The sequence below is a fragment of the Microcaecilia unicolor genome, chromosome 13 (assembly GCF_901765095.1).
Source record: "Microcaecilia unicolor chromosome 13, aMicUni1.1, whole genome shotgun sequence".
In the NCBI taxonomy this organism is placed as follows: Eukaryota; Metazoa; Chordata; class Amphibia; order Gymnophiona; family Siphonopidae; genus Microcaecilia; species Microcaecilia unicolor.
Genome location: NC_044043.1, coordinates 32,331,060 through 32,357,106, shown reverse-complemented (window position 1 = coordinate 32,357,106; position 26,047 = coordinate 32,331,060). Strand labels below are relative to the sequence as shown.

The 26,047-nt window shown below is 41.0% G+C and overlaps 1 protein-coding gene across 4 annotated transcripts in view; it reads left to right on the top strand.

The window, feature by feature from the left end:
• The window catches only part of GALNT17 (polypeptide N-acetylgalactosaminyltransferase 17), a 473,734-nt gene extending 448,224 nt beyond the window's left edge, over positions 1-25,510 (top strand). For 3 of the 4 annotated variants that reach the window (XM_030185764.1, XM_030185763.1, XM_030185762.1), the window contains 2 exons: positions 12,256-12,423; positions 24,363-25,510. In XM_030185764.1, the coding sequence (XP_030041624.1) occupies positions 12,256-12,423; positions 24,363-24,491 (297 nt within the window). In that variant the 3' untranslated portion in view covers positions 24,492-25,510. Of the gene's footprint in view, positions 1-12,255; positions 12,424-22,521 lie in introns of all 4 variants that reach the window. The other variant, XM_030185765.1, reaches the window with a different exon arrangement.
• The last annotated feature ends 537 nt before the right edge of the window (positions 25,511-26,047 follow it).

The window sequence follows — 26,047 nt, the reverse complement described above, 5'->3', positions numbered from 1 at the left end:
GTTCACTTCCTAAACAAAACAGACTTCCTTCCTTCCTTGGCTTCAGTGGAGGAGTGGCCTAATGGTTAGTGCAGCAGGTTGTGGACCTGGGGAACCGGGCTCAATTCCCACTGCTGCCTAATGGTCAGCAGTGGGTTAAGATCCTGGGGAACCAGGTTCAATTCCTTCTGCAGCTCTGTGTGACCCTGGGCAGGTCACTTAGCCCTTCATTGCCCCAGGTACAATGTACTTAAGATTGCGAGCCCACCAGGGACAGTGCAAGTACCTGAATAGTCATATGTAAACTGCCTTGATTTGTGCTTCAAAAGAGGTGGTATGTCAAAAATTGAGAAACAAACTCCTTCTAGATCAATAGCTTTATAAAGAAAAATGTATACTCTTTCCCCCTGATATTCAAAACCATTTAACCAGCCAGCTGCTGGCCAGTTAAATAGCACTTAACCGGCTATCTGGCGATATTCAGCGGGGGATAGCCAGTTATTCCCTGCTGAATATTTCCAGCTATACCTAGCTGGCTATCCTTGAATATTCAATTCATAATTGGCTATTGTAAGTGGCCACTTCAGGCTGGTATATCATTAGCCGTTTTGAAGTTAAATAAATAAATCAATCCTAATGGGAAGGGGAAATGGGACTTGATATACCACCTTTCTGAGGTTTTTGCAACTACATTCAAAGAGGTTTACATATATTCAGGTACTTATTTTGTACCCGGTGCAATGGAGGGTTAAGTGACTTTGAACTCAGTTCCCCAGGATCAAAATCCACTGCACTAACCACTAGGCTACTCCTCCACTCCTTCAAATATTGACGTAGCCAGTTAACTTTAAACCGGCTAAAATAAACCGGATATTCAATGCCGGTCACTGGAAATGGACTGGCATTGAATATCTGGGCTGACCATGGGAGATAGCTGGGATCCCTCCCGCGGTTTGAGCATTTTCCCCTTTGTTTTGAAGCAGTTCTGCAGCTCCTTTTCTACAGAAATACCAAAAAAAAAAACGGTATTTCTGTGGCTTCAAATTGCATTCTGGTCATTATGGTCATCAATGTTCTCTAAGAATCCCAGAGTGGATGAGCATTTTGCTCACAGAGACTTCTCTCTCTGGTCCAATCTCCTTGACAACATCTACTGACTGACCTTCTGGAGGTCACTTTGGTTGGCAGTAGACTCAAGACATGCTTCTGAACAGGGAAAGGAAAGATATAGTTTTCTGCCAACCCTGAGTAGCTCAGTAGCATGAGATTTTCTCTGCTAAACAAAACTGAAGTGGTTAACAGCACCGTTTATCTCTTGGTTGTCTTTTGAGCATTTTTAAAATGTCCATTGGAGCTTTCATGCACAAGACTTGTCCAGAATTAATTTGAAAGCTAATAATTTTATGTCATTAGAGTAGATAATAGTGTTGGAACACTTTATATATTCTAATTAAATTGAATCTTCTCTAAGAACTAATCATATTGTTGGCTCCGTTATTTGAATAATACATCATCGAGTTAACTTAGTCTAACCATGCATTACACCGGTAATGAACAGTGCATCAGAATGCCAGAATTACAGTGGTTTACCATTATCACACAGAGGAAAGTCCAGCCTTAACATGATAGAATTGAAAATATAGCACTCTCTAGAGGCAGGTTCATTTCAAGAACAGCGCAGCCTACTGCATGAAAAAAAAAATAAAGGCCAGATGAGATAGAAACTTTGTCTTAATAAGAAAGCAGTTTTGCTTTCATTCATCTTCTAAAATTGAACTAGTATGTTGTCACAGTGGATAGATTTGTTTTTTCATCTACTCAACGAAAAAGGCCATTCATATGTGATTTTTACTTGGGGTTCTCAGTTTGGACTTACAGTATTAGGGACCAGTTAAAAAAATAATATGAACATGTTCTTTACACACTTTCTCTTCCACCCTCCTTAGGAATTCATGCTGCTCTTTATAGTGCTCTTATATTTTAAGTAGAGCGATGTGGTAGCCGTTTTAGTCCACTTTTAAAGGTAATCAATAAAAATAGAACATGGAAAAGAAAATAAGATCATACCTTTTTGATTGGACAAAACTTAATACATTTTTTGATTAGCTTTTCAAGGTAGCCCTTCTTTGTCAGATCGGAAATAAGCAAATGTAGATAGATGACAGTATATATAAGTGAAAGATCAAAGTATTTCAGTGACAGTCTAACAGGATGAGGGTGAGTTAGATGAGTGACAGGGAGAGCTGGGTGGATGAGGGCCAGGGAGATATGCATGGAGATAAGAGGGTGACAAAGCAGTACAATTTTATGGTTCATAATGGGCTAGAAAATCCAGATCTTTGTTAAGTCCTGTCTGGTGGGTGTCAATATATTTAATCCTGTATTGTTTTAAAGTTCCCTTTCAGTATTCGTACTATAAAATCACTGGTACAATGTTCTGGTTTTGTCAAGTGCTGCCCCACAGAGGTGACATCCTTGTTGGTACTGGCATTTTTCATATAATGTCTATGTAAATTAAATCTCTTCTCTAACATCTGACTTGTTTCTCCAATGTAGCACCCTTCATTGCATTTTTTACACTGAATGATAAATACCACATTGGAAGATGAGCATTTGAAGGATTCCTTAAAGTTGAATATTTTTCCTTTGTGAATGACCGTGGGGTCCTGTGAAATGTTTTGGCCTAGTTTGCAGCTGGATATATTGCAAGGATGTGTGCCATTCTTTTCTTTTTGAGTCTGTGTTGGGAGCTTACTTCTAACTAGCTTGTGTTTTAAGTTGGATGGCTGTCGGAAGGCCATCACCGGTAGGGATGGGAATATCTCTTTCAGTAATTCATCCTCCTGGAGTAGTGGCTGTAAATCTTTTATGATATTTTTCCAGCTCTGGGATGTATGTCACTACAAGGGGGATTCTGTCTATGGCTTTCTTTTCCTTGAACTGTAGCAGATTTTCCCTGGGTGTTTTTAAGGGAGGAGGTTAATGAATATGCTTGAATCAGGCATTTTCTAGGCATGGGCCTTAACTAGATCTTTAACTAGATCACAGACCCTTCTCTCGGAGTATTTGGAATTTTCTTCACAATGTTTGCTTACCCCAAGTGATAAGAATACAAAAAAAAAAAGAACATCTCAGTCTTAGTCCCAAAATAACATGAATCAGGATAGCTTTATTGAACTCTGTCCCTATCAATTCAAAATAATTGACCATCAATATTGAGAAGAGCTTCAAAACCAATTGTAAATGTAAAAGGTATCACCTGCAATTTGTTTGTTGACCCTTAAATGTATTCAATGAACGCCATAGACCATTAGTTTTATATTTTGAGATTAATTCCTACCATTAATAGATTAAAACGTTAAATGAAGGCTTTGGTGTTCTTGATGAGCCGTTATATGCAGAAGAGAATCTAAGAAAGCAAATTAGATTCAGATGGAGTTACTGAAGGTCATCAAGGCTTTTATTTCTTGGTTTCTTAGGGGCCTAATTAACCTTTTTCCATTGCACAGGATCAGCCAGCTAGAACTAGTAATCAGAAAGCAAGTATCGTTAATGCTATACTCACAATATGGCCATCAGCTGAGAGGTGTATCACTAAACAAACAATTGAATAGTCCCAAGTTTTTTTCAGCACTCTCCAAATACAAAGGCCACTGTTTTATTTGGGCCTTCCCTCTAGATTTCTTGACTACTTCATTTGTGTCAGGAACCCTCCTTTGCTAAATTTAAGAAGACTGTGAAAACTTGAGGGTCAATATTTAGACACTGGGGGTCAAAGTTTTTTTTTTAATGCATTAACTTATTCATGCCCTCCAATGACAGGCACTGACTATACATTTAGGGACCCTTTTACTAATTTGCGTTAAACAGCTCACACAAGTTTTATTGTACAGTAGACAGCAGCGCAGGCCTGCGCTACTGTTGCCTGCATTAAAAAGGCAGCCATCATAGTAAAAAAAACCTGCAGGAGTGGATGGGAGATGGGCATGGCATGGGCAGCGAAAGTGTGGTCAGCTGTGACAGGTTTGTTTTGCGTGCTAGTTATCACAACTTCATATATACCTCCACCTCAAGAACAGGTGGTAAGTGCAGCTGTACTTCAGTGCTCCTCCCAACTGATCCATCACCCCCTCCCCAAGCACCCCATTGGATCCGGCACCTGTTTTATTAAGCAGGCCAGGTAGCCTCTGATCATGGAAGGCATCTCTCCCCCAGTCCTTTGACCCTCGCCCTGATCCAAGAAGCCAACCTCCTTCAGTAAATGACACTCCTGATAGCAAACACCACCAGAGTCTGGGCAGAGTTTCTTTTTACTCGATCTGCAGCAATATTCGTCAGTACCTGAATAAGTGGCACTAGTCAAGTTATATTTAGATATTCTGTGCCATCCGTTATCCAGATACCTGCACTGAATATCTGAGTATAAAAATCAGATTCCTCAGGCCCGACCTCCAAGCGGGGCCCAGCACCAGAATGTTCTGCTTAGGGTTACCATATTTTGTCCCCCCAAAAGGAGGAGACATGCCCTGCCCCCTTTCACGCCCTCGCTCCGTCCCCTTTCACACCCTGCCCCACCCCCTTTCACACCCTCGCTCCGTCCCCTGTCACATTTTCCCCTCCCCCCTATCACACACCCCGCCACTCCCCCTCCTCGTCACCCCCCTCCCCTTACCTGGGTGATTGCATTAACGTGATAACCTGGGTCCTGGCACACAGGAGCAGGAGAGTGACAGACCAAGGGAGGAGCAGACGTAGGAAGGTATGGTGTAACTTTTAACCTTGTTAGACTTTGAGGGGAATTTTAAATATGCTGTTTAAATCTGATTTTGGACGTTTTGCTCAAAATGTCTAAATTTCAAGTAGCAAATATAATGGTTTTTGAAAATGAAAAACGTTTATTTTTTTGTTTAAAAATGGCCTTTTTCTAGACGTGGCTGAAAGTGCATTTATCTTTTTGGACCCTTTAAAAAAAAAAAGTCTTTTATGGCAGAAAAATGTCCAAGTCTTAGGAACGCTCAAATCCCACCCTCAACACGCCCCTGACATGCCCCCTTGTGATTTGAATACACTGCCGACGAAATGCATACCAACACATTTAACAAATAGGTTTTGAAAATAGCGGTTTGAACTTTTGGGCAAGCAAAATGCCCATATGCCAATTTAAGCTGCTTTTTAAATGTTTTTCTCTTTTGAAAATGAGCCGCTTTGTGTAAGCTTATCTGTGAGTGTGCTAATGGATTTAGTGTGCGCTGAGGAACAGATGCACTAAACAAAACAAGCCTTTAACGACCCTTTAATGAACAAGTTTTAAATCGTGGCATGCACTAAAGGCCATTTTCCGACGGCGGTAGCAGCTACCGAAAACGGAATGCAGATGAGCAAATTGTGCAGAAACCCTAATGTAATGAGATGCACTAACCTTTTCCGATTGCCTTGTGGAAATTGCCGGAAAATTTAATGAGAGGTTGTACCTCTCGTTGGGGCTGCCCGCCTAAAAAGTTAAATGTAAAAATAAATAAAAAATCGCAAAGGGGCAAAAACGCGCGTCTGGAGCATCCTTTATTGACGCCCGAGGTAGCCGCTGCTCCCCGCTCCCTCTACATTAAAATAAAAGGGAAAAAAAGGATTGGGAGGGGGCAAAGGTGCTCGTCAGGAGCGTCCTGTATGGACGGCCTTGCTCCCCCCCCCCCCCCCCGCGATCCCCGCTGCTTCCCGCTTCCCCCTGCATGAAAAATCAAAATTTTAGCAGGGCCCTCTCCCTTCCTCTATCTCCCCCCAGCTCTGCCTCTCACCATCCTCCGCCTTGTGCCCCGCCCCCCCTGAGGTCATCGCCGCCGCCGCTCCTCCCCCCTTACCGGTCCGCGTAGCGCCTCTCACCTCTGTGTGAAGGCGCTGCACAGGCAAGAAGATCAGCTGATGCCTCTTTGCAGAGTCTTCGGACGTCCCTCCTTTCCTCCTGGGCTCGCCCTCGTCTGATGTAAGTAACCTACGTAGGTTACTTACGTCAGACAGGGGTGGGCCCAGGAGGAAAGGAGCGATGCCCGAAGACTCTGCGAAGAGGCATCAGCTGTTCTTCTTGCCCGTGCAGCACCTTCACACAGAGGTGAGAGGCGCTGCGCGGGCCCGGTAAGAGGGAGGAGGGCCCGGTGGAGGGGGAAGCGGCGGCGACGACCTCAGGGGGGACGGCGGGGGGGGCACGGGGGTCGAAGGATGGTGGGAGGCAGAGCTGGGGAGAAATAGAGAGAGGAACAGAGGGGGGCCGGGGCAGCCTTAAGTTTTGATTTTTAATGCAGGAGGTAGCGGGGAGCAGCGGCGACTTCGGGCGGGGGGGGGGGGCAAGGCCGTCCATAAAGGATATGTTTGTTTTGGGGGGGGGGGTTGTTACGTTTGTGGCATGCTTTACGGGCAGATTATCGACGGGGATTACACCAGTTTAACGATTCTTTAATGCATTCTACTTTACAATACCGAACATGTGCAACGTGTTTTTTTAGTGCATTCTTCGTTTTTTCAAATTTGGTAAGGACTTTTACATTTTAGATTCTTTTACGTTTGGTTGATGCATCTAAGAAGCCCATAGGAATAAAATGTGCTTCTTAATATTCAGCCCAGGTTAGTAAAAGAAGCCCTCTATCTGTAAAAAGATTAAGTAGGATTTAAGGATTAAATATTGGACGGTGGTGGGTCTAGTTCCACTGTGTGCATCACTAACAACTAAAGATCTGCCATCGGATAGGTTGTTTTTGACTTTGATCTGTTTTATTTATTTGGGTCAAATGCTGGCATTCATTGTGAAATCGAATCATGTTGTCATTTATGATTTGTTACAAATAAATTACTATGGACTCCTTTTACTAAGGTGCACTAACAGATTTATCGCATGCTAATGATTAGCATACACTAAATGCTACAAAGCAAGCTAATCATTAGTGTGTGCTAAATTCATTAGCGTATCTTAGTATAAGAAGCCCTATGTATTCTTTGTTTTTTTGTTTGTATCGCTCCATGGTGCATCCGCACCTTGAGTATTGCATTCAGTTCTGGTCACCATATCTCAAAAAAGATATAGCGGAATTAGAAAAGGTTCAAAGAAGAGCGACCAAAATGATAAAGGGGATGGAACTCCTCCCATATGAGGAAAGGCTAAAGAGGTTAGGGCTCTTCAGCTTGGAAAAGAGACGGATGAGGGGAGATATGATTGAGGTCTACAAAATCTTGAGTGGCGTAGTAGAAGTAAATCGATTTTTTTACTCATTCCAAAAGTACAAAGACTAGGGGACACTCTAGGAAGTTACATGGATGGAAATACTTTAAAAACAAATAGGAGCAATTTTTTTTTTTATTCAACGAATAGTTAAGCTCTGGAACTTTTTGCCAGAGGATGTGGTAATAGCAGTTAGTGTATCTGGATTTTAAAAAAGGTTCAGACAAATTCCTGAAGGAAAAGTTCATAGTCTGCTCTTGAGACAGATGTGGGAAGCAACTGCTTGCCCTGGGATTTGTAGTATGGATTGTTAACAGGATTTGGGTTTCTGCCAGGCACTTGTGACCTGGCTTGGCCACTGTTTGGAAAACAGGATACTGGGCTAGATGGACCACTGGTTTGACCCAGTATGGCTACTCTTATGTTCTTATGTAATCTAATCCACTATGGGTAGGCCCCGTGGATTAGCAGTTTTTATATTTTCAGTATAAATAAATTAATGAGGACCAGTTTGTGATCTATGGACATCGTTAGACCCATAGGTGTCAGGTCAGCCTGAATGAAGGATCTTGAGCTTTTGTACAAAAAACAAACTGGCTGGTAAATAATTAGTGGACTGAATAGTAGGCGGTAATGCAGTGCTGGTGCCTTAAAACAGATGCAATTTGCTGTGACTAAGTCCATTCATATGATAAATGGTGCCACCACTACTGAAACCAAAAATCTGCTGTAGCTATTTAGAATTTCATTGCAACTCAGTTTAAGCAGTTCCATTTATTACTCTGACCTTAGCTGAGGTAGGTTTGGGCTTTCTAGCAGCAGAGGTATCCCCCAGGATTCCCAAATTCCTTGATCAAGGGGGAGAAGGGGGGACATCCTGCTTATGTGGAACATCCTGCTTATGTGGAAACAGGAAGTTACTTCAAAGGAGGCGGGACGCAGCAGGAAGAAGGACCTGTAGTCAGCAGAGCACTCTTTTTGCTGTTGCGGGTGGGGGGGGGGGGGCGGTGGCAGTGATGGCGAGAGGGAGCGATGGTGGTGTGGGGACAGCAACAGGGCCCTGAAGATTGTTTGCACTGGGCCCAGCTTTATTTCTCAGTAGCCTTGCCTTGATTCCCACACTTGACAATCAATTAGTACCCCCAATCTCCCACTCCAAGTCACACACTCAACATGTCCCTGGGTCCTACCAGTAGTCCCTGGTATCTAGGCAGGAGCAGGAGTAATCCCCAGTTGCACCTGTTCCATCTGAGTCCAGGATTCAAAATGGTACTTCTTCTCTTTATTGATAGTCTTGCAGTACAACCACTGGGGTTCAAGTAATCAAATAAGGAAATTTTTATCCTGGTTGATTGTCTCCTCTGGATTATCAGAACTAATACAATATAAGGAACTTTTACTTTAATTCATTTAATTTATTTATTTTTATTTTATTTTAATTTAGAGGATAGTTTTCAAAGGCATTTCCAAGTGTAAAGCCATACTTTATGCACAAAGATAGCCTGCCCAATATGCAGGTAAACTCAAATGCATATAGGACTAGGTTCTATATATCAAACCTAAAAAATCTGCACTGAAACAAAATACGCCAAGGCATATTCTATAAAGTACGCCTAAATTAGGCGCAGACCTGGTATATTCTATAACAACGCACATAGATTTTAGAAACATCCACCCATTCCACACCTATAGCATTTCGTTATAGAATATGCTTAGACAGTTGTTGCTCATAAATTCTAATTAATGCCAATAATTGCTTGTTAATTGGCAATTATCACCACTGATTGGCTTGTTAACTAATTAAGTTGCCCGCATAGGTGGTCGGTGGCCCAACTGTTTGGGGAGGCTAAAGGGGGTGGGGTTAGGGGTGGGACCAGGGGCGGGATTACATCCATAAATTGTCTGACAACACACAGAAAAAAAATAAATAAAAATAAAATAATTACAATTAATACCTTTTATTAAATTTAGTTATTAGATATGTATTATATGTCAAAGAATAAGGTGGTTGTTCAAAGCATATACTAACCACAATTGCTCAACTGCAAAACACTATGCACAACTTTGTGCAAAAACACACTCAGAAGCTTACTGTACCATAAATATTACACTGGGCAGACCCTAATACACCAGTGCTGCGTACATCTAGTAGGGCTTTAGAAATGATAAGTACTAGTAGTAGCAATATACCACCATACGGAAAATGTAGACCATCAACAATATGGAATTTGACTTTTTGGCCCACCATTAATAGAAATCAAAATCCAAAGCATATCATAACAAACCAGGGATGATGAGGAAAAGGAGAAAGAAGAACAGTGGCACAGTTGCTAAGAATATGATATGAGGAAAAAGTACTATGTGGCAATGCATGGAGACAGTGGTGGATACGTTGAGCTGTCACCTATTGGAGGTAGTAGAGATATATGTATTCAGCAAACAAAGAACATCATTAGTGGTGGGGAAGCAAGGATAAAGCTAGAGACCATGAGTCTCAGATGTGTACCCTGTGTCTAGAGAGAGAGGAAAATTCTGAAGTCCCTACTTCTACGTTAGATCCATCTTGAAAGGTGATATAATGGAGACTGTACTTGCCTGTCACTCACAAGGCAGGTAGAATCCTCTTTGACGGTTGCAACGACGCCGACGTCAATGAAAAAAAAGGCACTACAGGCTCGTCTCCGGCTCCAGCTTCTCCCTTCTCTCTTCACACAGTGCCCCGCCCTCACGATGATGCATTTCCTGTTTCCGCGAGGGCAGGACACTGTGTGAAGAGAGAAGGGAGAAGCTGGAGATGAGCCTGTAGTGCCTTTTTCTTCATTGACGTCGTCGTCGCTGCAATGGAAAGTTAAAGGTTAAAACGCGGGGGGAGGGCTGTGCCAGTCGGGGAGCCGAGAGCGGGAAGGAAGGAGGGAGAGCTGCCTGGCAAAAGTGCTGCGTTTGTGAGGGCAGCAGCAGCAGCCAACAGAAGTCCATGATTGGGAAGCCTCCCCAAGCCTCTTGTATGGGGCGCCTATGGTTGCACGTACAAATCCAGAATATGACTGGATTTTCATGAGCAACATAAGTTGCGCTATATAGAATTTGGGGAATAGTCTGTATTTGCATAAGTTTACCTGTTGCTTGAAGAGGTATTTATTTATTTGTTGCATTTGTATCCCACATTTTCCCACCTATTTGCAGGCTCAATGTGGCTTACATTATTCCGTAATGGCGATCGCCATTTCCAGAATGACAAATACAAAGTGGTATTGAGTTAAAGTTCATTCGTGACAAAGTAACTGAAGCAGTCAAGTATAGAGAGTTCAGTTTTGTCCAGTTCTGGTATGAGTTTTATTGTCTGGAATTTAGGATGGATCATTGTGGTATGCCTTATTTGAACAGGTTGGTTTTTAGTGATTTTCGGAAGTTAGTTAGGTCGTGCATTGTTTTTATGGCATTTGGTAGTGCATTCCATAGTTGCGTGCTTATGTAGGAGAAGCTGGATGCATGTGTTAATTTATATTTTAGTCCTTTGCAGATGGGGTAGTGGAGATTCAGGAATGTGCGTGCTGACCTTTTTGTGTTCCTGGTTGGTAAGTCTATGAGGTCTGACATGTAGACCGGGGCCTCGCCGTGAATGATTTTATGAACCAGAGTGCAAATTTTGAACATAATACGTTCTTTAAGTGGGAGCCAGTGTAGTTTTTTATGTGGGTGGGGAGTGGAGTTAGGCAGTGTATGCAATTATACACACAATTTAAAAACTGAAACACCTTTTCATAAGTTTACCCAGAAAAATAGTACACATCAAACAGTAGATGTAAATAACTGCAGATTTTCCAGTGAAATTTTCAAAGGAAAAATACATGTGTACTTCCACTAGGAAAATCTGGGTAAGTACAAACAGGGAAAAGTATAGATATATTGTTTAGCCATGCTTCATGTATGTATTCGTTCATGTGAATTTTCCTTCCACCTTGATGGTGGGAAGAAGTTGATGACTCATTTTAAAGTTGTAGTTGCTTTGCTGAATTGTTGCATTATTATTTTTCTAATTAAAGTTGAATAAACATTCTTTCAAAACTTCGAGAAGCCATCACACAGCAGGTCCAGCAGTGGAGTTAATTGATGGCAGTGTGAGAGCAAACCTCACTAGCTACATAGTTCAATATCTATTCCTATAGTTGAAATACTTGGGACTTTGCAGGCTCTTCAAATTTAATAAATATTAAGATGGAAAAATAAATCAGGTTCTTCAAATTTCTGACTAATGTGCAAATTTGGGCGCACAAATTATAGACTAGTGTTAGTTGCACATCTAACTCATTAAATTAAGTGCCAATTGGACTTAAATACCAGTAATAGCCCTACAAAAAAGCCTATCCCTCCGATCCAACATAACTCCCCACACCCAGCAACACAACATAATCAAGGATCGTACTGGACAACTTACTATCATCATTCCCCTCAACCCAATGACACCTGAATCACATCTACCTCATCTGACCCCAACACAATCTTGTATTTATCAACCGTAATGGCAAATGCCTTTACGGTTACTTGTAAGCCACATTGAGCCTGCAAATAGGTGGGAAAATGTGGGGTATAAATGTAACAAATAAATACTACCATTAATTGGTGTTAATTGGCACTGAATTGTAGTCACAAATATAACTGCACTTAAGCTGTATTCCATAAATTTAGGACTAGATTCTATATATCATACCTAAAAGCCATTATTAAGATGACTTGGGATAAATCCACTGCTTATTTCTAGGATAAGTAGCATAAAATGTATTGTACTGTTTTGGGATCTTCCCTGGACTGGCCACTGCTTGAAACTGAATGCTGGGCTTGATGGACCTTTGGTCTGTCCCAGTATGGAAATACTTATGGTATTTGGTGCCCATATTTGTCACACCTAATTTTTGATACACTTTCCTGAAACCACCGCTAAGTCATAAGAAGAATGACATTATGATTGACATGCTCAAAAGGAAATTCTATGTAATCTCCAAACTTACATATCACATACAATCTTTTATATTAGTTCTGTGGTAGATAATTGTTAACATCTGGCTCCTGTTTAGCTTGCTAGGTACACCAAGGAAGGACACCTTCACCTTGGTATTCTCGGAACCACGACAATGTTGCCTGATACCCGCTGCATAGTGGACAATAAAAAGAGTCGTTTTCCTCAACTTCTTGATTGTGACAAAGTGAAAAGCAGTCTCCATAAACGTTGGAGTTTTGTGCAGGTTTGTCTCTTTGCTTTCTTTAAATCCATGACTCAAGTGGTCACCAGAAGCGTAGTCAGGTTGAAGGTGCCGGGGGGAGCAGAGAGCAGAATTCCGACGGTGACGGCGTATGTTTTAAACGTGACGGATTGCATAAAAAAATAGGCACCATCGCCATCAGAATTTGGGGAGCGGCTACTCCACTGGCGCCCCCTCCTATCTACACCACTGGTGGGCACATGTGTCTGTGTTGTACCATAAGTATTGATTTGAATTAGGAAGGTACTTTCAGTAAATTACAGGGCACTAGAGACATTTGGGGAGTATCCAAAGGATAGGACTTATAAGATAGATGCATGGGATAAAGGGGGCAATTTTATGAAATAGACACTAAACGTTACGAACCTATTATGCATGTAAATGTTTAGAATAATGGCATTTATACGTATAACTGCCCACAAACATACATATATGCCAAAATTCCACCTACAAATACTAGACTGTAAATATGTGCTTAATTTATATAGCAAGCAAAAATTGAACTCCCTTCAACAGATATAACTAGTTCAATCTAAAGGTCTCAGAAGTGTAACTTTCTGGTGTGCGCACTTTACACTGCAAGATTTATAACACCCACCTCCTCATCGACCAATAGATATTAAACATTTTTTTATGTAATCAAATGTATTCTGAAGCATTCTTAATAAGCTTATATGCAAGTTTCTCCATGCATTTTTGTTTTATTCAAAAGGTGCTATTAAAATACTCATCTTAGACAAGTTTGTTACTCAATGTTGGGTCTGGGAGTGAAGGAATGGCCTAGTGGTTAGAGCCAGTGGTGTAGCGAGGGGGGCTGCCACCCGTGGCGGGGCGGTTCGCCGTTGCACCACCCCCCCCTGACCCAGTGCCCACCCTCTTCCGTCCAACCAGCTCCCTACCTTTAAAAAAATATCGGAATCCGAAGCGAGGCGCAGCACCTCGGGACTGCACGTAAAAGAAATGTGTGCACCGTCTCATCGGGCCTTCCCTTGCTCTGTTTGTCCCGCCCTCCGCTGACGCAACTTCCTATTTCCGCAAGGGCAGGACAGACAGAGCGAGAGAAGGCCTGATGAGATGGTGCACATTTCTTTTACATGCAGGCGCGAGGCGCTGCGCCTCGCTTCGGATTCGATATTTTTTTAAAGGTAGGGAGCTGGTTGGACAGAGGAGGGTGGGCACTGGGGGGGTGTCGATGCGCCGAGGGGGGAGGAGCTGGCAGGGAGCACACACACCCCCCCCCCTGAGCTGACACCCGGGGCGGACCCTTGCTGACACCCCCCTCCCTTGCTACACCACTGGTTAGAGCACTGGTCTTGCAATCCAGAGGTGGCTGGTTCAAATCCTGCTGCTGCTCCTTGTGATCTTGGGCAAGTCACTTAACCCTCCATTGCCTCAGGTACAAACTTAGATTGTGAGCCCTCCAGGGACAGAAAAATATCCAGAGTACCTGAATGTAACTCACCTTGAGCTACTGCTAAAAAAGGTGTGAGCAAAATTTACATAAATAGTCCATGTTTCATAAACACTGTCTCAAGTATGTGTCTTCTCCAAATTAAGCACCACCAGCTGTCTGATGAAGCTTATGTTATCCAGTCAAGACACCCATGAATTATGTTGGATTATTGGTCCCCGACCCGACAATGAGTAACAAACTCATTTAAGATGAGTATTTTAATAGTGCCTTTTGAATAAAACAAAAAATGTATACAGAAACTTGCATATAAGCTTATTAAGAAGTGGAATGCTTAAGAATACATTTGATTATATAAATAATGTTTAATATCCATTAGTCGATGAGGAGGTGGTGTGTTATAAATCTTGCAGTGTAAAGCGGGCCACCAGCAAGTTACACTGCTGACACCATTAGATTGAATTAGTTATATCTGTAGAAGGGAGTTCAATATTTACTTGTTATCACAAACTTCTGCAGCGAATGTTTTGCCATTTTAAAGTGTAATTTATATAGTATACATTTGCATGCATTTACAGGGGAGTTGTACACATCTGTGGAGCCTGGGTAGAACTCAGCCTTACATGTGTAACTTATACTGTAGAAGGCTATAAAACTTATGCATGTATCTCTGACATTTAAGTGCCAGAGGTACATGTGCAAATTATAGGATTCTTTACGTTACTCATTGTAAGGGTGAGTTCCAATCAGGCTCCTTTCATATACATGCTGTGTAAGCGCATATTTACAGACTATACGTATGTGGAAGTTTGGCTGGTGTGTGTGTTCATGTCTACTTTCTTTTATAGAATAGGCTTCTACTAGGGCTTCTGTTGTAGAATTACCCTGAAAGGGTGTTGCTCCTAGTATATCTCACACCATCTTTGCACATCAGGCCAAAATTTTAGGGCCTGATATTTAGCCTGTGACGTTAAGCAGCTTGTAAGCCACCTCAGCCACGGGCTGAAATAGTCGATCCTGGGGCATATCTGGCTTTCGGCATTGAATATCCAGGTTTAGTGCAGCAACCCAGAAGTTATCCAGGGACCAGCTGACATTTAGACCTTTCAATAAATAGTGCACACTATTAGAGTGATATAATAGTGCGCCTTTCAATAAATAGTGCACACTATTAGAGTGATATAATAGTGCACCTTTCAATAAATAGTGCACACTAGAGTGATATGTGAACATTTAAATAAAGTGCACACTATTAGAATGATATAATAGTACACCTTTCAATAAATATTACACACTATTAGAATATCATAGTGCACCTTTCAATAAATAGTGCGCACTATTAGAGTGATATAATAGTGCACCTTTCAATAAATAGTGCACACTAGAGTGATATAACAGTGCAACTTTAAATAAATAGTGTACACTATTAGAATGATATAATAGTGCACCTTTAATAAATAGTGCACACTATTAGAGAGATATAATAGTGAATATTTAAATAAATAGTGCACGCTATTAGACAGATATAATAGTGCACACTATTAGAGTGATATAATAATGAACCTTTAATTAAATAGTGCACACTATTAGAGTGATATAAAAAAAAAGCTAAATCATGGGTTATTTTCTCTCTCAGTTTCAAAATAATATGAAACAACATGAGAAGTGTCAATGAGATTTCTTATGTCATTTCAAACAAATTCATATTCCTAAGTGACCACTGGTTTGCACCTATTTCAATACATGTGCAAAATATGTGGGTACTTTATACTCATGCTGTGCATAGGAGTGGAGTTTTCAAAGGGAAACTCCTTGAGGTGTGAGATTGTACTCCCATGGGTACTTTGCACTGCAACCTCTATGGAGAATTATTGCCCTCACCATTTCTAATCACATTTAATTCTTTAAGTGAGGAGAAAAAAATAGTGGGTCAAAGATATTGAAAATCTGGAGATCAGTCACAGTCATGTGTATGCAAGATAAATGGTTCTAGATGAACAAGAATGTGTGACTACAATAAAAGTAGAAACCTTAGATTGCACAGTGAAAAAAAGGTAGAGAATGTCTTTGGAGAAAATAGAAAGGGTAAAAGGATCATGCAAAGGAGGAATCATGCAGAAAATGGCCGATGATTTATGCGCTGATTGATAAGAGGGCCACAATACTGAGAGGTAAACACGCATGAAAGAAGTACTTACATTAAGAGGTTTCACCTATTTTTTCATCTTCAGTAACTGTTGTGACGTTCTGCATTGTGAGAATACATCCAGGAAGTGGGATTAAACTTTATTGAAGACCCAACACTTGTTTCAGCAAATTGCCTACATCAGGGGTCATTCAGAAACAGATTCTGTTATACAGTGTTTCCTGTAGCATATAAGTCTTATACATGGCACAGTACGTTCAAATAAGAAAATTCATTAATGTCAAGTCTTCAATACAGTTGCTTTCTTAATCCCACTGTGTACCTGATTCCTCTTCTCTGTTGCTTTCTGATGCTGTGCTGTTTCGCTCCCTCTGATCCTGGTCCACCACAATTAGCCACCAAAACTAAACAGGTACCGCGCCAATTCTATAATGTCAATTACACATGTATTTTCCTTTATAGAAAGCTAGCATAAACCATTTACCACATGCCTACATTTAGGCAAGTCCACTTAAGCCAAGTCTATGGCCAGTGTAAATGTTAGCACTTAAATGCAGCATTTCAGCACATAACTTACAGTATTCTGTATGTTACATTTATTTATTTATTTGCAGCATTTATACACCACTCTTTCCCGCTCGAATAGCAGATTCAGTGCGGCTTACAATGAGTAGGTACAGGTATTACAGAGATGATACAATATATGGATACAACGTCTTACAGAGATAAGCAAGTTGTATAGAAAATGATAAGATGACAAAATATGGGGGCAGGATTAAGGTATGGTTAATGTTAGTGGTGTGGTTTAGGTACTAAAATTAAGTTGGGTCGTTCGAGTAGGCTTGTTGGAAGAGGTGTGTTTTCAGCAACTTTCGGAAGGGTAGAAGTTCGTTGGTTGCTCGTATGTGTCTTGGTATGGCGTTCCAGAGTTGACTGCCTATCACGGAGAAGTTGGAAGCGTAGTAAGTTTTGTATTTGAGGCCTTTGCAATTGGGAACGTGAAGGCTAAGATATGTTCGAGAGGATTTGGACCCGTTCCTGTCTGGGAGGTCAATTAGTTTGGTCATGTAGCTTAGAGATTATCCATGAAGGATTTTGTGGGTCAGTGTGTGTACTTTGAAGTGTATTCGCTCTTTGATAGGGAGCCAGTGTAATTTTTCGCGGAGTGGTGTGCACTTTCAAATCTTGATTTACCAAAGATGAGTCTGGCTGCCATGTTTTGGGCGGTTTGGAGTTTTTCAGGATTTGGGCTGTGCAACCAATGAAGATGCTGTTGCAGTAATCGGCGTGGGTGAGTACTGTGGATTGTACCAAATTGCGGAAAGTTATTTGGGGAAGGAATGGTTTTACTCTTTTCAGTACCCACATCATGTTGAACATTTTTTCGTTATATCTTTTGCGTGAGTTTCTAGAGTTAGATGGTTGTCCAGCGTTACTCCTAGGATTTTTAGATTGTCAGATATCGAGATTGTAACATCAGGAGTGATCAGAGTGGTTGGGAGCAGAGTGGAGTGTTTTGATGAGAGGATTAAGCATTGAGTTTTTTCTTTATTTAATTTCAGTTTGAAGGCATTGGCCCAGGAGGCTAATATGTTCATGCCAGTGATTATTTTTTCAGAGATTTCTGCAAGGTTGGATTTGAAAGGGATTAATATGGTGACATCATCTGCATAGATGAAGGGGTTTAGACCAGCTTTGGATAGGGATTTAGCCAGAGGAATCATCATAAGATTAAAGAGGATCGGGGATAAAGGTGATCCTTGGGGGACTTCGCATTGTGAGGACCAGGCAGATGATATAGATGAGGTTGATTTGACTTGATAGGTTCTAGTGGTGTTGAAACTTTTTATCCATTTAATGATGTTTCCGCCGATCCCTAGTTTGTCCAGCAGTTTTGTGAGAATATCGTGGTTTACCATGTCAAATGCGCTGGATAGGTCAAACTGTAGAAGAAGTATGTTTTTCCCAAATGAAATTTCTTGCTTGAATCCATATCTATCTATCTACTTATCATTTCTATAGCGCTAAAAGGCATATGCAGCACTGTACACCATACACAAAAGACAGTCCCTGCTCAAAGAGCTTACAATCTAGATAAGACAGGTAAACAGACAAAACAATTAAGGGTAAGGGAATAAAGAGGTGAGGATAAAGGACAGGGCAAGTGAGTTAGGAGTCAAAAGCAGTGGTAAAGAGGTGGGTTTTGAGTTTGGACTTGAAAACGGCTAAAGACGGGGCAAGACGTACAGGCTCAGGAAGTCTATTCCAGGCGTGAGGTGCAGCGAGACAAAATGAATGGATTCTAGAATTAGCAGTAGAGGGGAGTAGAGTAGAGGGGAGTAGAGTATCCCTCCCCCAAGAATGCCCCTTGCATTTACATGCTTAGGGGCCCTTTTTCTAAGGCACGTAGGCGCCTCTGTGCGTCCAACATGTGCCAAATTGGAACTACCTCTTGGCTACCGCATGCCCTGGGCAGTCATTCCATTTTGTACACGCGTCCAAAAGACGCAGTAGAAAAAATGTTCTGTTTTCTAATGCGTGCCACTTACACATCGGTAATCGACAGTTTACGCATGCTGACCTCTTACTGCCCGGTTAGCGTGTGAGACTTTACTGCTAAGTCAATGGGCGGTGGTGAGGCCAAAAAATTCTGGTTTTAATTTTGCCACACGTCCATTTTTGGCCACAAAGAAAAGCGCCTTTTTCCCAGGCGTGCTGAAATAATGACCTGCGCGCGTACAAAACACGCACCTATTCCAGCGCAGGCACTTTTCAGCCCACCTTAGTAAAAGGGCCCCTTAGGCAGTTGTGTGCACATATATTATAGAATACCATTGAGTGCCCATTTCACACTTGTGTACATAAGTATGCACTAATGTGTGGTTGTGTTGGTATTCTATAAACATATTTGCACAATTGTTGCCTAACTTGAGGTGCACTTACAGAATGAGGGAGAATACTTCCTTAGTATAATAACATATCATAACTAAACAGTGGCTTTCAGGTGACATTCTCAAAGATGACAAGTTTGATATGCAAACCTATAGTCCAACGATTAAATATACTACCCACAAACATTCCATAATGTTAAAACCCTAAACGTACTAGTGTAAATTGTGCTAAACACAGCCCTCATTTCTACCCTGTTCAACACTCTTTAAGTGATATTTAGCGTTTTATTGTTAATACTGCAATCTGCAATAGGGTAGAGGGGAGTAGCCAGACAGCAGATTTTGGGTGGGCCTACGCAAGAAGTGGGTGGACACCAAGTGTTCTTTCCCCCCCCCCCCCCCCCCTTCCCCACATCAAAAAAATAACTCAGCTGGTGAGAAAATGCTTCTGTCCACCTTGGCAGTCTGCAGCAGGCATGTGCTGAAAACTGAGCATGCGCAGGTGCCAGTATTGTGAAGAGCAGCATTTTTGTTACCATCAGGGGGAAGTCTTCAGCTGGCGGAGCTTGGGATCTCCATCAGCTATTGCTAAACATGTGCTACTGTTGGGTGGGCCCAAGTCCTGTGGCTATGCCACTGGGATAGACACTATGTAAGGCATGGAAAACACAAGGAGGGATCTAGTGAGAATTGAGGTGTGGTCTAGAGCAGAATAGGCAACTCTGGTTCATGAGTGCCACAGGTAGGTCAGGTCTTCAGGATATCCACAATGAATATGCATGAGATATATTTGCATACAATGGCGGTAGTGCGTTCAAATTTATCTCATACCTGTGGCACTTAAGGATTGAAGCTGCCTATCCCTGGCCTAGAATTTAGAAGTTATGATTTGCAACTAAAACAATCAGAGCTCATACCTTTAGATTACAAAAGCCACAAGAGGCATATGCAAGTGTAAGAAGTAAAGGTATTCTGTGCCCAAACCAATAATCGGGTCTAGGCATGATAAGGTGGCAACCAAAGCCAGAAGGATGCTTGGATGCATAAGCAAAAGAGTAACAAGCCTCTCTCTGTACAAGTCTAGTGAGACTCAACCAGCACCAAAAAAACTCAAATTAATCCAACACAAAAAATAACTCAACTTTCAATGCTGTCAGCAAAAACAGGAAGGAAAAAGCTTCACAGAGTATAAACCATTCAGTTTACTATTTTGCTCAAATATAAATACTGACAGGCAAAAAACCTTCCATTGCTGTATCATCAAACACTTATGTGATCAAAAAGATATGTGTATTATATGAAAAACACTTAGCTCAAGCAAGTGGGCTCATATCCAACAGTCCATTTCCGACGATGGCTGCCAGTGTTTCACGGTAAAAACTGCTGCTTCAGGGTTCTTGGACTTTAAGAGCTACAAAACAACAATAACCATGTAAAAATCAAACAAAACAAAGCCTGCTTATAATACATATTAATGCAGCAGTGTTCAATTCAGTGTGACAAAAATCCAAAATGGCGTCTAAGTCACCATCAGATACTAATGAGTCTGTAGTTTGTGTAATGAAGTGTGGCACAGGAACTGATCAGATTTCACAGATATTTAGAAACATTGGAAAGAACTTATACTTCTTCCTTGTTTCAAGAACAAGACATTACGGATTGCCTAGCATCGAGGACGTAATTAAAAAATGTTTGAGTCCTGCAGTTTTACCACAAGATATAGGGTCCCGTGGTTTGTTTCAACCCGGTCATTTTAAAAGCAAGAAATGTCTTTCTTGCAGTGGTGTAGCTAATTGGGGCACCAGAGGAGTGGCTGCTCCCCCAAAGGACTTCGGACAGCACAGCTGCCTATTTTTCTGGTGGTCCATTGCAGCTATGAGGTGCACGCATGCGCCCTTCCACTCCCCCTGGCGTTACAACCTGGCTACTCTTCTGCTTACTTGTAAGATCACTATGGAGGTTGATCGTTTTAAAAATCCAGTGGATTTGAAATGTTACATTTTGAAACATCATACCACCTGTGATTCTGGGTTTGTAGTATATTGTTTTCTTTGCCTGTGCAAGAGACTATATATTGGTAAAACTACAAGGAGGTCCAGGATTCGTATAAATGGACATCGGAGTTGCTCCAAAAGATAATGTGTAGAAGCTCCTTTGGTACAACATTGCCTTAATCTTAAGCATAGTTTTGAGAAATTTAAATGCTATATTGTTGATCATATTCCATTTAAGTTGAGATGAAGAGGCCGTAAACGTTTGCAATTTGAACAGCGCTAGATTTTTAATTCAAAATTTAGTACCCCATATGGCTTGAATTTAAACCTAGAATGGTATCATTTTTTTCTGAAGGAATATGTTTTTCTAGAGGAATACGTTTTAATTTTAATGTATACGTCTCTGGTGAGGCCCCATTTAGAGTATTGCATGCAATTCTAGAGACCATACCTACAGAAAGTAAACAGGATGGATTTGCTCCAGAGGGCGGCTACTAAATTGGTAAGCAGTCTCTGTCATAAAACATATAGGGACAGGCTCATGAACCTCAACATGCATATGCTGGAAGAGAGGCAGGAGAGAGGGGATATAATAGAGACGTTTAAATGCTTCAGTGGCGTTAATGTACAGGAGGTGAGCCTTTTTCAAATGAAGGAAAAGTCTGGAATGAAAGAGCATAGGATGAAGTTAAGAGGAAATAGGCTAAGGAGGAATTTAAGAAAATACTATTTCACGGAAAAGGTGATGGGTGTGTGGAATGGCCTTCCGGTGGAGGTTGTGGAAATGAAAGACTGTGTCAGAATTTTTAAAAGCATGGGGCAGGCACATTTGATCTCATAGGAAAAGGAGGAGCTAGTGGCTACGGAGGAGGGGCAGACTGGATGGGCTGTTTGGCCCTTATCTGCCATCATGTTTCTATGTTTCTAATTACTTGGGTGGATTTTCATTTGACATTTTTTGCCCTGTGGAATTGACAGTGGTTTGAATGAACCAATTATTTTTCTTAAGATAGATGATTGGTTCTTGATGTCAATATTCTCCAATGGATATTGTACCTTTTTGCGTGAGTTGTCTCATGATTGATTGGCAGAGAGCCAACAGCGTCTTTATCTGACACCATTTTGGATTTTTGTCACACTGACTGGAACACTGCTGCATTAATAGGTATAATAAGCTTTTTTTTGTTTTGTTTTATTTCCCCCCAATATTCAAAACCATTTAAACAGCCAGGAACAGCACCTGGCCAGTTAAATGGTACATATCCGGCAATATTCAGAGAAGGATAACCAGCTATCTCTTGCTGAATATTACTAGTTAGCGGCTAGCAGATAGCTGGTTATTTCACTCGATATAACCGGCTATCCACCGATTTTTTAAAGCTGATTTAGCGGCCACGTGAAAACATGGGATATCTTTGACCGGTCTAAAGATAACTGACTAGCTCTGAATATCAGCTTAGCCGCTTATCTTTAAACTGGCCAAAAATACATTGGATATTCAATGCTGGCCACCAGAAACAGTCCGGCATTAAATATTCGGGCTTAGCGCTGACTGTGGGAGTGAGCCTTTCTAACTCCCATGGTCTGGATATTGGCCCCTTTGATTTTAATTTTTACATGGTTATTTTTGTTTTATAGCTCTTAAGGACCAGGCTCCCTGAAGCAGCATTTTTTACCGTGAAACACCATCGTCAGAGGCAGACCGTTGAATTTGAGCCCACTTGCTTGAGCTAAGTGCTTTTCATATAATACACATATCTTTTTGATCATATAAGTGTTTGATGATACAGCAATGGAAGGTTTTTTGCCTGTCAGTATTTATATTTGAGCAAGATAGTAAACTGAATGGTTTATGCTCTATGATGCTTTTTCCTTCCTGTTTTTGCTGACAGCATTGAAATTTGAGTTCTTTTTTTTGTGTTGAATTGATTTGTGACAAGAATCATTTGCATGAAGCTTTTTTGGTGTTGGTTGACTTTCACTTCATGCAGCTTCCAAAGGATATAGACCAATCAGAGTCAATTCAGTGGATGGCTGCTAAAATGGTCTGTGGTCTTCATCATACAGCATATTGGGACAGGCTTAAAGTGGTTGCATAGCCAGAACTGATTTTTTTTGTGGGGTCTGATGTTAACTTGGATGGGCAAAAGGCAGTGCAGATGTTGACATTGCCTCTAGTTGACCTTTCTTTCACCTGTGCTGCTACTGCTGACTAGGTTTGTGTGACTCCAAAGTGGAGGAACCATGGTCTGTATTGGCTCACTCATTGCAGCACCCCTAAATTAAAGATCTAAATGTATATGTACTTAAGTAAAGGGTCAGAAAAGGAGATAAGAGAGAGACATTTAAATACTTTGACGAAATAAAGACACATGAAGCAGACCTCTTTCAAAAGAAAGGGGGATCTAGACCATTACCTCTCAATCCTAGTCAGTCAAATTTTCAGGATATCCACAATGAATATGAAATCAGATTTGCATACACTGCCTCCACTGTGTACAGATTTCTCATGCATTTTCATTACAGTATCCTAAAATCCTGACTGGTGAGCTCTCCCTCAGGAAACGAAAAAGTGAGGACAAGTGTGGAGGAAATCCAAGAAACATTATTGATAATCAAATAACAACCCGACACGGCTGTGTTTCGGCCATGAACAGAAATGACATCAATAGTACTATTGACGTAATTTCTGTGCATTGCCGTCGAGGCACTCCATAATTGACCTCTTAATTCCTGAGTTTAAAGGAAGTCTCATAACCACATTTTCTTTTGGTTTTTAATCGAGTGACAACCGAAGAAGATTTGTTTGACCCCTGATGCAGGCTTTGATGCCGAAACATGGCCGTGTTGGGTTGTTATTTGATTATCAATAAAGTTTCTTGGATTTCCTCCACAGTTGTCCTCACTTTTTCGTTTCCTTTGTCTTTGATTTGCGTGAGGATGTTCCTCCCCTTTTTTTTGTTGCTTGAGCTCTTCCTCGGGACATTTTTGAAAATTACTGCTCTAAAACAAGGGATGATGGGATGAGGGCGAAAGGGACTAGATTCAAGAGCAATCTGAGGAAATATTTCATTACAGAAATGGTTGTGTGCAGCGAAACAAGAACAGCATCAGAATTCCAGAAAGTATGGGTCAAGCACAGAATATCTCTGAGGAAGAAGAAGGGGCTGTAGTAGTGGATTGGGCAGTATGGGTTTGTTTGTTTTTTAATCTGCTAACATGTTTTATGTGTCTGTAAAGCAGAACAGAACACCAAAACACTTAAAGCATTTGATGTCTTAAACTTCTTTGTCCTGGCCTCTTTTGGTATCCTGGTCTGCATTATAATAATATTCATTGCTATAGCACAGCGCATGCAACAATCTCTCTACTTGGTGCTGATGTTGCAATAGTCTAAAGTACTTTTGTAATTTCATTTTTCTTCCCTGATATTTGGATACTTTGAATGCACAATTGAAATAACCTGTCTTTGGTTTTAGAGTGGTGCAGTTATGAACAAAGGCACTGGACGCTGCCTAGAGGTGGAAAATAAAGGAAATTCAGGTATTGAGCTAATCCTGCGAAGTTGCACAGGTCAAAGGTGGACAATTAAAAACTTCATCAAATAGAGACTGGAGGAGCCCAACAGTCATCATTCCAGAGACAAAAAAACTCTTCCCCTTAACCTTACTTGGGTCAATCAGGCAAAGATCTTGAAGAAAAACTTTAATGCATAGGAAATGGGACTCCAATCTTAATCAGTATCAGGAGACAACAGCATTGGTGGTGGACTCTGACTTTATTGCACATTTGTCCAGAATTAAAGCTAACAGGGTAAAACTTGGTCAAAACTGCTGTTTCCCATTTCGCAACCACGTCAAGGCATCATCGCTATTTTTGTGAAGAGTTATAATGAGCCAGTACCATCTCAGTCAATTGTTATTTTCCTGTCATGAAGTGATGAGCACTCGAATGACTTGAAGCCCTTCTTGGGCCAGCACGGTTTACATTTAATTTAATTCCTTTTGCAAGACTTTCATGTGACTATATGAGCAAATTCTTTCCTTATCCTCAGTTCTTCTTTCCCCCTCCTAACCCTTGTTACTGTCTTCTAGAAGTCAAAGTGATAGTGATACTGGTTTATCTGGCATGGAAACATTGAATTTCATTTTTCATCAAGAAATTGTGGAGGACCTGCCAATAGTTATCTACTTTCATGTACCCCAACAGTGTCATAATATGAAATGACGTAGGTACTAAACCAGTACTCCCCATATTTCCAGTGCTGTCATCTTTTTTAGGATGCGTGCGTGGGAACCCCAAGTTATAATATGAAAATAGAACAGTGTAGGATATTGAAAACACTTCCACATTTTGATTTGAATCCTTTCACGTTTTTAAAATGAGACTGCATAAAATAATGAGAGAGAAAAATATTCCACAGTTTGCTGCTGAATGGCAACATAGGTTGCCTTTTAAAATAGGTTCCAAGATCCAGCTCCAATAATGTTCAAATGCTAGTACAAAAAAGACCGCAAAAAGTGGAAAGAACACAAAGGTCCCACGGGGTGGACAAAGTCACAAAGCAAGGAGTGAGAACTGGATTGGGCTCTTCAAACACAGAATCAGGACTCCAAAGTAAAATTATAGGTGTTCCTTTAAGCTGACTGGACACAGTACCACGTTTCGGCACATATGTGCCTGCCTCAGGAGTTTTGATGCATATACTCAAAAATCACATTTATCCTTGGCAATACGACTGGTAAAATAAACATAAGCTGCTCTTTAAAAAGACCGTTGATGAAAGAAAAAAATGATGTAGCACTACAGCGGCATTTTACTTCCTATTAATTATTTTTTTCTTTCATCAACGTTCTTTTTAAAGACTAGCTTATGTTTATTTTACCAGACGTATTGCCAAGGATAAATGTGATTGTCGAGTATACGCATCAAAACTCCTGAGGCAGGCACGTATGTGCAGAAACATGATACCATGTTGAGTCAGCTTAAATAAACATCTAAAATTTGATTTTGGAGTCCTGAGTCTGTGTTTGAAGAGCCCGATCCAGTTCCCACTCCTTGTTTTCTGACAAATGCTAGTACACCCACTTACACAGGCACCGAGATACATTGTTTACTTGTGCATTTTATAAAATATCCCCCAAATTCTATATATGGCGCTTTA